Source organism: Cyphellophora europaea, assembly GCF_000365145.1.
Source record: "Cyphellophora europaea CBS 101466 unplaced genomic scaffold supercont1.8, whole genome shotgun sequence".
Classification (NCBI taxonomy): domain Eukaryota; kingdom Fungi; phylum Ascomycota; class Eurotiomycetes; order Chaetothyriales; family Cyphellophoraceae; genus Cyphellophora; species Cyphellophora europaea.
The window spans coordinates 1,380,005-1,392,728 of record NW_008481814.1 but is presented as its reverse complement, the minus strand read 5'-3'; the positions used below and the strand labels follow the sequence as shown (position 1 = coordinate 1,392,728).

Here is a 12,724-nt window from a genome sequence, read left to right as displayed (position 1 = left end):
ATTCATTGTAGTACTATTGTTCTATTAGATTCTCTATCATCCATATATTCTTCTTGTTGTATCAGAGTCGTTCTAGAAAGAAGCAACACTCGTAACCATTCCGTCCGTGCCAAGGAAAGTCCTTTGAGATGCTTGTCGAATGCTCCATCGCTGCGAGATGATCCGCTGTGCTTCCTACCCAGCCATCGCTTCTGTCTTGAGGTTAATCAGATCCGAGGCCACAGGCCACATACATCATTGAAACCTGAAGAGAGTAACAGCGGCTCACAGCTAAGCCATCTTTCTTCGTCATCAACATCCATGTAACCATTCCAACCTGGACGGCTTGCAGATCCTTGAAGAGACAACAACGTTGGGAACCGAAAAAAGCAGCCAGTCGGTGGTAATGAAAGCCACGACACGTAACAGCATTGGTGCTACATAGCATATCACGAGGCATGTTTGAAAACATCTCGACGTACCTCAAGGCAACTTACCGAGTCTGCACACCAAGCTTTCCCGTGCAGACAACACCGCCTCTGCCCCCTCTCAGCGTCGTGATGTAAAAATGCTCGGGAGCGAATGCCAAGATTTTTACTGCCTTACTGCAAACCCCCCCATTTGGTCCATGGTTGATTTTCAAGCAGAACAAGGAAAGTTGAGGAAGCCTGCCTGGTGTTGCAATTGGCGTCTCATCATGCGAGCAATTATAATGTATTGACCTCAGAAGGAGTGACAGAAAGAAAAGCCGTGTTATATATAGGCTTGAAAAGAAATGAGAAACCCCCCCCCCCTCGCCCTACCAGAGAGGCGCGCTATGCTATAAGAACAAGAACAGCAAAGCCCAAGGCTCTCAGGCCAGCATCCATGTCGCTATGCAAATTCATCCAGGCACACATCACCGTCAGCACTCCTCCGCACATGGGCCTTACTAAGCCGGCTGGCAATGAATGCTGCGGGCCTGCTTCCCATCCGCCTCGACGAACTGCACGCTATCGACATCCTGATCCGGCCCGCCAAACGCGCGGATCTGGTTGCCCTGCGCGTCACGGACGAAGCACGCCGCGTTGTCGGCCGGGTTGACGACGGCCACGGAAATCAGCACGTCACCACCGGAGATGGAGACGTCGATGGTGCCGGACGCGTCCGAGTACTGGCTGTCGGCGCCGAGCTGCTGGGTCGTGAAGTCGAGGTAGTAGGACGGGACGGATGAGGAGTCGGACTGGCCCTGCTGCGGCTGGCCTTGGGCGGGTGTGGGAGGGGAGCTGCCGGAGGGGGCGGGCGCGTAGGAGCCGTCGGATTGGGCGGAGCGGGCTTTGTTGATGGTCGCGGCCGAGGCGGAGGCCGCGAGGGCGAGGGCGGAGAGGGCGAATGCGGCGGTCTTCATGGTTATTGGATTTGTAGATGGGTGATTGGAAGTGGGTGTGTGTCGCTTGAAGAGGTGTGCTGGGTGAGTGAATGACTGTAGGAGATAGACAGTAAGGACTCGTGTGCTTCCCGTGTGTTTGTATTGCTTGTATACTTCGAGTCTTTCCTCAGTGGGAAGGGGGGGACGGTACTTATACCTGGCAGAGTTGCAATCTCACCTGTCGTCTGTGCCACAAATGGATCCGCGTTGTACTGCATACTTCACCCTTGGCCTCAGCCTTGAGCCCACCCACGTGTGCGAAATAGAACTGCCTCCACCATCACAAGACCAATCCCAGGATGAAGGGCTCATGTAACGCCTCTCACACAAGGGCCTGGGTATCTCGCTTGTGGGAGTGGGTGGTGGCGGTGGTGACCAAAGGACCACCCGTAATTGCCGGCAGCCGTCTGAGTCAAACTGGCCTTAGGCGTGCCCGTAACGTCATTGCGGCAACGAGTCGGGGTGTAAAAGAACACCAAGCAAAGGAACACGGGCAGGGCTGAGTAGGTCAGCAGGAGCGAAAGCATCGTAATCATCAGAGCTGTGCATAAGCTGTAAAGGGCTGCAAAGGTGGGGAGAGAGAACAAAAGTGCTCAGTGGCTACACGAGCTGCGCCATCACAGGCCATGCCTCATTCGGCTTCCCACTGCCGGAAAATGGTTGGTCTGCTTGAAGTCTCGTGTTATTTTGAGTGCATACGGCATCTCTTTTGGGATCGTGTGTGTTCTTTACGGGGATGATCTTCTGGAGCTTCCCGCCAGACTAGCCGAAAGTCGCCCACGAGGCGTCGGCTGTGCATGTTCCAGCACAACAACTGCAGGCATACAGCCTCGCCTCTTTAACCGTTCTTGTGAGAGACACCCTAACCCAGGTACCTCGTGGCTAGAGACATCTCGTATCAATTTTCACCTAGCAAAAAGCTCTCCAAAGGTGTCGTTACTGTCAGCTCACACTCATTGGTCATCGTCTCCAGTCAGGTCGTCTCATAGCATTAGGCTTGCACAGCCAGCAACACTCACTGCCAACAGGTACAGCTTCCAGGTCGTTGATTGACCGAGTCGTATGCAATCAAGTCATGATATCTCTTGGCAGCGTAAACGTACTCAAGTCGGAATATGGTGATCTTGTCACTTACGTGACCGACTCCGCGAGGTCCTAGAAGCTGCAGTCGAAGAGGTCTGAGATGACATCGCGGCCGTCTTTCGCTTCGGCCGCGCAGGCAAGTCTACATCCTCGGCTTTGACCTCCTGACCACCCTTGATCGGACTGGAGGGCTGTGAAAGGTCTTCCGCCTCGACTTCGTTAGTTTGCTTTGTCTCCTGACTGTTGTCCGCAGGCTCGATCTTGGCCTGAATCGGCTTTTCATCAAGGTTCTCAAAGAACAACTTAGTGACAGCTTGCCGTCCTTGCTCTTCCGCAGCAGTCTCCGGTTTGCCCTCAGAAACTTCCACCTCACCGGGCGGGGTTTCTAGGCCACTGCCCGCAACGCGCTGATCAAGTTCCACTTTGGTCAGGCCCATCTTGTAGATGGCCTCTTCAACAGTGTTACGGGTCACCAATCTGACCACTTCCACAGGCTTGACCTGGCCGATTCGATGGGCACGGTTCTCGGCTTGAACGTCATCCTGTGGATTGAAGCCGCTGTCGAACACAATAACTTTGTTTGCAGCGGCAAGGTTGATGCCAGCACCACCGGCTTTAGTTGAGAGCATGAAGACCGGAGTCTCATTTCCCTCCTCGCTGAAGGTATTGATGAGATCCTGACGCTCTGAAACCTTGGTATTGCCATCGAGCCGGAAGTACTGGATTCGCTCATTCTCAAGCACAAGCTCCAAGATGTCGAGAACCATGACGAATTGTGAGAAAATGAGCGTACGACTGCCCTCGGCCATGAAGCGGCGCAGTAGTTCCAGCATCTTTTGTACCTTGCCACTGGCAAGCCACTCGTCATTTCGAAGAGCATATTTGTTCAACACAGCATTCTTTGAACACAATGAATGAACCTCCATGTCAGAGTAATGCTCAAGCTCTGTCACAATGAGGTCCGGTGAAGACAGAGCCCATTGCTCATCCTTGAGACAAGACCTGGCGATCTTCGGGAGCATCTTGTCTTTGTAGTGTCGCCGAAACAAGAAAGGGTGGATCGCCGCCTGGCGTAATTTCATGAGGATGGCAGTGGTGTCATTGCCGCACTCTTCACCTGCCTCACGGCGAGCGCGAATGCTCAAAGCTTTGTCGTGCCAGAACTGATAAATCTCGGCTTGCTCCGGGCTCACGTCGCACCACTCAACACTGCGTAGCTTAGGCGGCAGGTTCTTGGCCACCTGGTTCTTCTTGCGACGCAAAATGAAAGGTGTGAGCATACTCCGAGCTCGTGCAATACGCTGCGCAGACAGTAAAGCCTCATGGTTCTCATCCATGGTCTTGACGTTGTGGGTGAATATAGCCTGGAGCTCGTCTGCTTTCTCGTTGAACAGTTCAGGCATCATGAACCCAAGCAAACTCATAAGCTCTTTCAAGTTGTTTTGTAGAGGCGTACCTGTCAACAAGACTCGAAAGTCTGTTTGAATCCTCGACAATGAGCGTGCAACCAGAGATTCTGCATTCTTGAGGTAATGCCCTTCATCGAAGACTGTGCAGGTGAAGCCAAACTCACGCAGCCACGGGGCATCTTCCTTGCCTTTGGCAATGGTGTAGGTGGTGACAACGACACTGATGTCGCTGGAGTTGTCGATCTGAAAGCGCATCTCGGCACGCTCTTTCGGGTTGGGAGCGTAGTACGGCTCAACGCGTAGGAGTGGTGAGAATTTTTTGAACTCCATGAGCCAGTTCTCCAAAGTAGCCGATGGCACAACTATCAAGTGTGGACCCTTCTCACCGATTTGGTAGAGATGACTTAAAAACGCAATGACTTGGTATGTTTTGCCCAAGCCCATATCATCAGCCAGGATACAGCTCAGTCCATGCTTGTACAAGAGGTTGAGCCAATTCATGCCAACAAGCTGATAGTCGTTCAACTGGTACTCGAAGTTCATGATCGCTGGCTGGCTGATATAGCTCTTCGGTCGAGCCACCTTCTCATCGTCGGTCGGCGTCCCAATGCCTGAATCGTGTGCTGGAGATTGAGATATGCTGGTCATCTCCAGCTCACCAGCACCTGCACCAACAGTGTTGACACCCCATGTTCGCATCTCTTTGGCCAACGGCTTCGCAATGGCCTCACACTCCTTGACCAAGTAATCGACGGCCTCATAGGCAGTAATCATTTCCTGCACAGTGTCCCATACTTTTTCACCAATGGGTGTTCTCTTGCCTTTGCCCTTCACCGGCTTGCGCTCAGGATCATCAACCTTCTGTACGGCCGCGACTGACCGGTAGGGCTGTTGAGATACAAAGTACTGTGCAAGTGCGGGCTTAATGCTGGCGGTGTCAGCAAGATCAGCAGCACTACAAGTGTTGAAGAACTTGAGCAAGCGCTGCTCGAACGTCTCGTTGCGGCTCTTAGGAGCTTCATCTTCGGAAACAGCATTGTCATCGTCATCCTCATCAATGACAATCATCTTCCCGATACGAGATTGCGATTGGACCTGCTCTTCAGTAATATCGGGCAAGTCAGGCGACGAACGATCCTTACGGCCTCTTACTAGGCGGCGACCTTTCTTTGGCGCAGGCTTTGGTGGTGAGAATGCATCAAGCTGTTTCGCTTGGTCTCGTGGCTGCTGCGTGCTCGACCACTTGTCGGCGATTGACTTGTGAGGGTTCTTGGCCTGCTGTTTCGTGCCTTTCTGCACCGCTGGGGTAGTCATGAGCTCATCGTCCGAACCGGTCAGATCGATCGGACCCTTCGTATCTTGCGCCTCATGCTTCTCTTTCTGAGCGAGGATTGCGTCAATCGCATCGTCAGTGTTGCCTTTCCTGGCCTTAAGAGTTGCGTAGAGACTCTTGATGCGAACATCAGAGATGACTTTGTGCATTTCTCTGACCTTGCGACGGTCATTAGCGTCGGTTATATCATCGATTTCTATATCCGGGGAGGGCTGACGCTCACGCACGTCTTTAGCGCGAGCGATAAGAGAGCGTGAGCGTTTGCTGGAGGCGCCATAAGAAGCAGCCATGTCGCCGTCTGCTGGTGCAGAACGTTTCACACCATTCACTTTTGGCGGGGCTGCGTGGTCGTGTGTGAAACCACGGACAAACGAGGAGAAGTGTGTGTTGTTAACGTCGTTCTTTGCCGGCGATTCCGGAACAAAGCCAGAGTCGCTGGTGCGTTGAAAAACAGTGGTCTTGATTTGGTTGTTTCTTAGGTCTTCCTCATCACTTGAGCCACCTTTGTATGTTGGATTATCGTCGTCGTCGATAACGATGGGCTTGTTGATTTTCGCAGGAGGGTTAAACATTGGTCTTCGGAAGGAGGTCCCTGCAGGCGCCATCGCGTTCGCGAGGAAACCGCCAGGGCGGGCTTTGAACTGTGGTGCAGAAGGCGTTGCCATGGGCGAAGAAGCCGTGACCTGGACAAGCGATTCTGAGGTGGGTGAGGAGGATGGCATGGCTGCGTTGCTGCCTGGGCGAACTGGCGACCGTGGTATTATCTGGGTCGGCTGCGTGACTCTCCCGCTCAGAGTCTCGCCAGGCTGCTGCTGTGTCGAGCCAGGACGCTGCAGAGGAAGGGTTACTACTGTCTCGTGCTCATCGTTGTCGCTGGAGTCATATGTAGGTCGAGGCAAGGGTACTGTCTCGACAGTCTCGTGTGCTCGAAAGGAAGGGTTAAAAAGCTCGTCGTCCGAATCGTTGATAGGGTCAGAAGAGGGTTCATTGGGACCCAACGCGGTCGCGGAATATGTAGTCATTGTTTAAAGCAGTGTGCTAGGTGGCGATCAACTGTCTTCACCCAATCCAATGCTGTTACTGGTTCATTTGGGATTCATCTCGCCCTCGAGGCCAGCCCCAATTACTCCAATATCACTAGAGAGCGCAAGTATTCCAATGGGGCGCGATATTGAAGCCGTCCCAGAAATTTCGTATCCCCCGTTCTGCGGCATACGCGAGGCGCGTCATGACGATATTGTATTGGTCGAACGCTTTTGCTCCCAACAAATGGGCTTAAGGGGTAATTTATACGTATGGGCTCGTATCAACGTTCCGTTACAAATGACTTCACGTGTAGGTCCCCAATTGCTTGCTTAACCCACCTCAAGACGCTGCTTTACCCCGTCCCGTCTCAGCACAGTCCTGTAAGTCTTGCGCCATGGCTTCACATCGTGGCACCGTATCTTCGAGCCTTTCCGAGAAGACGGTAACGCCCTCCCAGGGTGGCGCAGATCCTGGCCCATCGGACACATCTCCTGCCGTACCAGCCGATGTGATCTACAAGCTCTTGGGATTCACGCTCGCCATGATCGTCTTCCCTATTGGGAGCTACTTCTTCACATTGAAAACGGTATTCAAAGGTTAGTGGGCTCTCGCTGAACCCAGCGTGGCGGCAGACTAATGAGCCTGGCTATGAGAGGTGGCTATTGGCTGCTGGTGACTGACATTTAGCAGGAAATGCAACTTATGCCGGTGGCTTTGCAGCAATCATGGCAAATGTTGTGCTGGTCGGCTATGTGATCGTTGCTATGCGGGAAGATCAGAGCGACAAGCTGGAGGCGGAGCGAGCGAAGAAAGGCAAGAAAGCCCAGTGATCGCCGACTATCCGTGCTTTGTCGTCGCAGCCTGAAGCGGTGGGAAAGTCTCAAAATCTTGTGTTTGGCGCAGCAGGCGCCTACCGCGCCAAACGGGCATTGCTCGTACTGTTTCATTGTGCTCTGCATCATCAGCGACACTCTGCTGCCGGCAGCCTACACCTGCTCCAAAGTTACGCGGCCGATTCGCTCTTACTGGTTCGTTGACACCGCCACGTTGTGTCCAGAGCCGTAGAGAATCGTGTGGGCTCGAAATCTCGAAATAGCTCTTTTGAAGAGAGAAAACGAGTACCGATTTCTGGGGAGATGTACAGTACAGAAACCGGCACACATCCCTAACAAGCACGCACCTGGTACGGTCAACATGGTCACAGATCAGATCAGTCTTAAGATAACAGGCATTTGTTGCAGGATGAAGCAAGAATTAGCATTAAGATCCGGTACCGGTTGTAGGTAGTGACGCAATTCAGACCTCCAGCGTCCGCCATGCTCCAGGTTCCTTCTCTTCTATCTGCAGAGGATTCCTTCATCAGCGATCCCTGTTCATCTTCTTTCATTATGTTTACTATGTTCAAGGATCGTGCTTGGCAGATCATGCCCGAATCCCAACACAATCAATGCCAAGTGGTACATGGAGCATAGTCCACCAAGTTTGCAAGCCGTCGCGTCGTTGCCGTTGTCGTCTCTCGTCTCGTAAAGGAGTGTATTGCCGTAATCTGTAAATCGAAAAGACCATTCAATTTTGCTTTTGTTACCAGAGATCTGGTTTATTTCTCCTTCCTGGAGAACTTCCTGCTCAGCCAACTCTGCCTCTTGGTGCTATCGCCTTTGTTCGGACTTCCACTACCACCATTCGCGCCGCTGCTCGGCGCAGCTGGCGGAGAGTTCAAGTTGATCGGCCGACGTGCAAAGCCAGCTTGTGAATCTTTAGGTGGGGGCATGGGCTGCTGCTGCTGATGAGAGGAGTAGTTCCCTCCATTCTGATGACCATTGCCGTAATATCCGGGGCCGGCGCTGTCGGTCATATTGCCGTTGCTAAAGGAAGAGCTTTGTGGCAGTTGTGGAGAGACCGGCGATACTGGCGCAAAGCTCATCTCATTATCGTACTGTGACTGATATTGTTGCGAATAGTTGTCCTGCTTGCGAAGATGGGGATGCATCATGTGCAATTGATCATACGAGCTGTTAAGCGAACTGGGATTCGTGGACTTGCCGTTCTCATCAGATCCGGATGTCATGGTCTCATAAGACTGCTGATGGGAGTGGACCGACATGGGTTGCTCAGTAGGATGACCGTTGCCATAATACGGGTTCGAGCCGCCGTTCATATTGCGCATGCCCGGGCCAGGGCGGGGCGGGGGTGGGCGGTAGTGGTCTTGATATTGATATTCGGCATTTTCATCGAATGAGGCCCCTTGTTGATTGAGGTAGCCATTCGAATTGTTCCGATAGTATCCACCACCGGGAGTCGGGCGATTATAGTTGTAGTTTCTGGGACCAAATCCAGGGGCTGATTGACGGTTAGGTCTGATGGACGTGAATGGTGTCCTCGCGGCGGACTTACAGCTGTAATAGCTTCCTTGACGTGAGTGACCGGCGTCAGGACTGCCGTATTGTGAGACTTGTCGCAGTTAGTGTCCGGTTTGCAAAGTGGACTGACAAGACTTACTAGGTCTATTGCCGTATGATGAGCTTCGACGCGATGCAGTGCCCTCTGCAGCCGCGTTGAATGACCGGATAGTGTCGAGGGGACGCTCCAATCTAGGGCGTGTGGGATTGGACCGGTCAGGATCAGCTGTAGAGTGGTCAGTATCTTCGAATCCTCAAAAGTTGGGCAAGCATACCGATAACATTACCATCCTGATCCTTGTATTGTGTACGCCGCAGACTATCGAGGTTCGAATGTTGTTGAGCAATTTCACCTGCACCTCATCAGCAACGACTCAGCGCTGTGGCGTTTCCTCTACATACCTGGAGTGGCTTCATTGAGCGCAGCAGTCGGATCTGCCTTACTTTCGGCGTTGAACCTCTTCTTGTCGCGGGGACTCTCAAGCATTTCGAGTTTGTTCGACGATTTGCTCTTCCTCGAACTGGTTGAGGCATGGCTCATGGAGGAAACTGCGCGCGGCCGTTGGGGGTGTAGCTGCGCAGGCTGCGGGGAGGCGGGAGGCGACAGGGTGGTCATGGTGGCGATCTTGTGTGATACGGCGCGCAAATACTGGTGATAGAGCACGGGACAGAGTCGAGAGTATTTGTGAGCTCAGCGCGAGCGTGTCGAGGGAGACGTGTGATGAACAAAGAGCGGATGACGCGGGTTCGTCACAGGTAGCCGAAGTAGCGGGTGGCAGGAAATGGACGTGGCGGTTCGGTTCGTTGAGCGAGTGGCTGAGCGATATCAAAGCAATCAAATCAGAAGTACAAGCTCGGTGCGGGAACACAACTAGAGTGCTGTGCTGGGAGGCCGGGGCAGGTACCGTGGTTTTAAGATGAGCCTTTGGTTGTGGCGGGGGGCCAGGGAAGGGACGGCGATTGTGCTGTTTCAGATGATGAATACGAGCCTGCGATTTGGCCGGCAACTGGAATTTACACGCGGCAGATAGGTGGAAGGAAGATTCAGGTACACAGACGAGTCCAAGAAGCGGATGTGGCAGTGCAGGTTTTGTGTCTCTGCTTTCTCTCAATCTCGCCCTCCCTCTCGCGAAATATGGATATCTACGTCTATCATCAACTTTGTTGGGTATGCAGCATTAAGCATTTGGCCTGCTCTTTCGATGGCGCCAGTCCCTTTGTCGCTAAGCTAGACTCACCTCGAACCATTCAGGGCTGCCTTTCAGGGTCGTGGACCCTAAGCTAGCTTTTTGTTAGCCGCAGCGTGGGCGAAGGACGGCCGCCGGAAACTCGAACCCTGCAGTCCGAACCTCCGACGTTTGGACATGAAAGCTGACGGCGCAACAACTTCGCGGAACAGAGACAGATCAACACTGCTGTTTCTCGGTCCATGTCAATCCTTCTTGAATAAGTGCAGTGTCCTGGAGCCGTTGGCGTCTATCACTCCAGGAGCGTTGCAGTTTCACCTCTTTCTTACTCCGTACACAGTACTCTGCCTGTGCTCTCGCCACTCCACCCGACGCGCGTCTGACGCTTGCTCGCGGTTGGACCCCTGTCAGCGAAGCCGATGCGTGCTATCCCACTTTCTGCGGCTTTGAAGTTCCCAGCCACAAGCCAAAGACATTCTTAGTGGGTCAAATTGATCCTTGTGCTGCTCGCTGTTATCTTTAGGGAGAATTTCTCACGACCTCCGGCTGTGAGACTCCAGGGTCCTCCATATGCCCCACCACATCTCCGAGGTTTTCTATGGAGCACGGAGGAGTAACTACGTCTTAAACGTCCGCGACGTTGCTATCGATAAAATATCTTATCCATACTGTATCGCGGATCCGAGGTTCTCAAAGCCGATAACCTGAGTACTTAGTGCGGGTCGGCAGCCCTCACAACGGTTTCGCGCACTTTTTCTGTTCGTTTATGCACACACTACGGAGCTCTAAGGACTCCGTACAGCTGAAAGCAGCGTCTCCAGGCTGCAACGTTGCCCTTGGCGAGACGGGTTGGATGTAAGATTGCATCATGACTCTATCCTGCATCGTAGTATCATAGTCTAATAAGCCCGATCAAGATGGCGAATGAGAGTGGCAGCATGTGTATGGCGTGTTCAACATATGAGTCCAACGACGAACGTATACCATCATGATTCTGTAGATTGTGTACCACTGTTCGACTACGTACTGTTCTGCTACTCCTGTCGTGAAACGAAGTATTCGATAAGGCCAAATGAACCGCCTGCTGCGCCTGAACGCTTGCAACTAATCAAAGCCGACAGCATACGCTACGGGTATGAAAATCATCCCGTAGTACCACTGATACTTACGCTATGCTGGCGGTCCTGCAAGTTTGCTCTGCTTATGCTGATTGAAAGATCTCGAATGCCGCCGGCGTTTCACGAGCACACGAGTTGACATGCAAAGTGAGTGGAGCGTCCAAGATCAAAGTCGAATATGATAAAACTCCAACGTTGCGATCGCTATCATCCACGGAATCAAGGCTTGCTCAATCCAACGGCTTGTTGCATTGTAAGCAATCAAGCTGGATCTCCCAAGATTTGGTCTCTGTCGAAGTTGGTCCTTTTCCTGGGAGTAGCTTGACCTCTGCAACAACGCTGGCCTTCGCACCGGTCTGCTTGATTTCGATGCTTAGACGACCCTCGGTACGAACGGCCGTCTGCTGCTGCTGCTCCTGCTGCTCCAGCTTGACCACTGCATCGGCTGCTGCCTTTGCCTTAGATCGGGGCGTCAGTGCAGCAGCGGCATCAAATTTGTCATCAGTCGTATCAGAAGGATCAACGCGGCCCTCGATCTGATGCATGACGGAATCTCGCGCTCTGTGGAAGAGGCTCTCGACCTTTTCGGCTCCCACAGCAATTGTCTCCCCTAAAGTCCATGTCTGCTTTTCTCGTTCTTCGTTCCATGCTTCGGCTCGACGATCGAGGTAACTCTTGAGAGATCCTTTCTGCAATTTCGCCTCAAGCTCTTGCATCAAGCGTTCCTCGAGGCACTCTTGATGATTCCATATGGCGCACTCATTGACATGGCACTTGTACATGACAAGATCGGGACAGTATTCGCTGCGGCACTTGCAGTGCTTTCTAAGCGGACTGAGGCGTCCTTTGCCATTGCGCCCAGTTTTAGTGAAATCGAGCGTCTGCCTCCAGTAGATCTGACCCATGGGCGCATCTGTGTCGTCCTTCTCGTCCCAAAAAGTGACATCGGCAAGTCCCGACATGGAAGTCGCGTCGATAATATCGGCATGGTTACTCAGGACCATCTCGTGCTTTCCATGATATGGAGCGCGACCAGAAGGCAACTCTTCAGGCCAGTAAAGCCAGAATACTCGTACCAATACTTCATCGGCTTTCGCAGCTTTTACTTGTTGAATACGACCAACCCACATGTGCTTACGTTGCCACTCGATCAACTCGTCATCAGTCGCATCCTCAGAAGGGGGTTCAGGTGGTCTTTCGGCTCGATTGACAAAGATGAAATTGCCTTGATGAAATTCATGATCCACGTCTTGAGGTTGTCAGCCGCGCAGGAAGCCACTGTGGGAAATATCACTTACACTTCATCTTTCTGTAGGCTTTCAAGTCGTTCCACCTGGTTCCGGGTTCAACTGTGTACTCGACCTTGAGCGACTCATCGCCTGGGTCGTCGATGTCATGGAAATAGTTTCCCGTCTTTTTGCGACGACTGAGAGGCAGTGCCGGACAAGTTATGGTATAAGGTATAGGCGCATAGTGATCGTCGTTTGAAATCTCAGCAGCCTTCCGCTTCTTATCCGACTTCTTGCTTTTAGACGCATTATTTGAGGTCATGTTTCCGCAGGCGCTGTACGTAGGTAGGGAAGCGACGGCGCAGCGACAGTTGTCAGAGGCGGATTCGTGTGGCGCGGGAAACGCGCACCGTAAGGACTAAAAGCAATAAAAGCTTGCGAGAATGCCTGCGCTGGCGGCACTAGCCACTGTCAGCGAGTAAGGAGTCGACAAGACCCAAAAGCGCAGGACTTGGGAGCAAGAGACGATGGCTTAGAATTATTGATTGTATGA

At 52.6% G+C, this 12,724-nt stretch overlaps 5 protein-coding genes across 5 annotated transcripts; 1 reads left to right on the top strand and 4 right to left on the bottom strand.

Annotated features, from left to right (window-relative positions):
- Positions 1–910: 910 nt before the first annotated feature.
- Positions 911–1,366, bottom strand: HMPREF1541_08319 (uncharacterized protein; the record flags this gene model as incomplete). The annotated part of the gene is made up of 1 exon (XM_008722638.1): positions 911–1,366. The coding sequence occupies one exon, from the start codon at positions 1,364–1,366 to the stop codon at positions 911–913; it is 456 nt and encodes a 151-aa protein (XP_008720860.1).
- A 1,148-nt stretch (positions 1,367–2,514) lies between these two features.
- HMPREF1541_08318 (uncharacterized protein) lies at positions 2,515–6,234 on the bottom strand (the record flags this gene model as incomplete). Its single annotated transcript, XM_008722637.1, has 1 exon — positions 2,515–6,234. The coding sequence occupies one exon, from the start codon at positions 6,232–6,234 to the stop codon at positions 2,515–2,517; it is 3,720 nt and encodes a 1,239-aa protein (XP_008720859.1).
- Positions 6,235–6,632: 398 nt separating this feature from the next.
- HMPREF1541_08317 (uncharacterized protein) lies at positions 6,633–7,068 on the top strand (the record flags this gene model as incomplete). Its single annotated transcript, XM_008722636.1, has 2 exons — positions 6,633–6,834; positions 6,926–7,068. 2 exons carry the CDS (start codon positions 6,633–6,635, stop codon positions 7,066–7,068), a joined length of 345 nt encoding a protein of 114 aa, XP_008720858.1.
- A 767-nt stretch (positions 7,069–7,835) lies between these two features.
- HMPREF1541_08316 (uncharacterized protein) lies at positions 7,836–9,253 on the bottom strand (the record flags this gene model as incomplete). Its single annotated transcript, XM_008722635.1, has 5 exons — positions 7,836–8,578; positions 8,633–8,689; positions 8,738–8,863; positions 8,913–8,990; positions 9,040–9,253. 5 exons carry the CDS (start codon positions 9,251–9,253, stop codon positions 7,836–7,838), a joined length of 1,218 nt encoding a protein of 405 aa, XP_008720857.1.
- Positions 9,254–11,172: 1,919 nt separating this feature from the next.
- On the bottom strand, positions 11,173–12,493 carry HMPREF1541_08315 (uncharacterized protein; the record flags this gene model as incomplete). The annotated part of the gene is made up of 2 exons (XM_008722634.1): positions 11,173–12,191; positions 12,241–12,493. 2 exons carry the CDS (start codon positions 12,491–12,493, stop codon positions 11,173–11,175), a joined length of 1,272 nt encoding a protein of 423 aa, XP_008720856.1.
- Between the last annotated feature and the right edge of the window lie 231 nt (positions 12,494–12,724).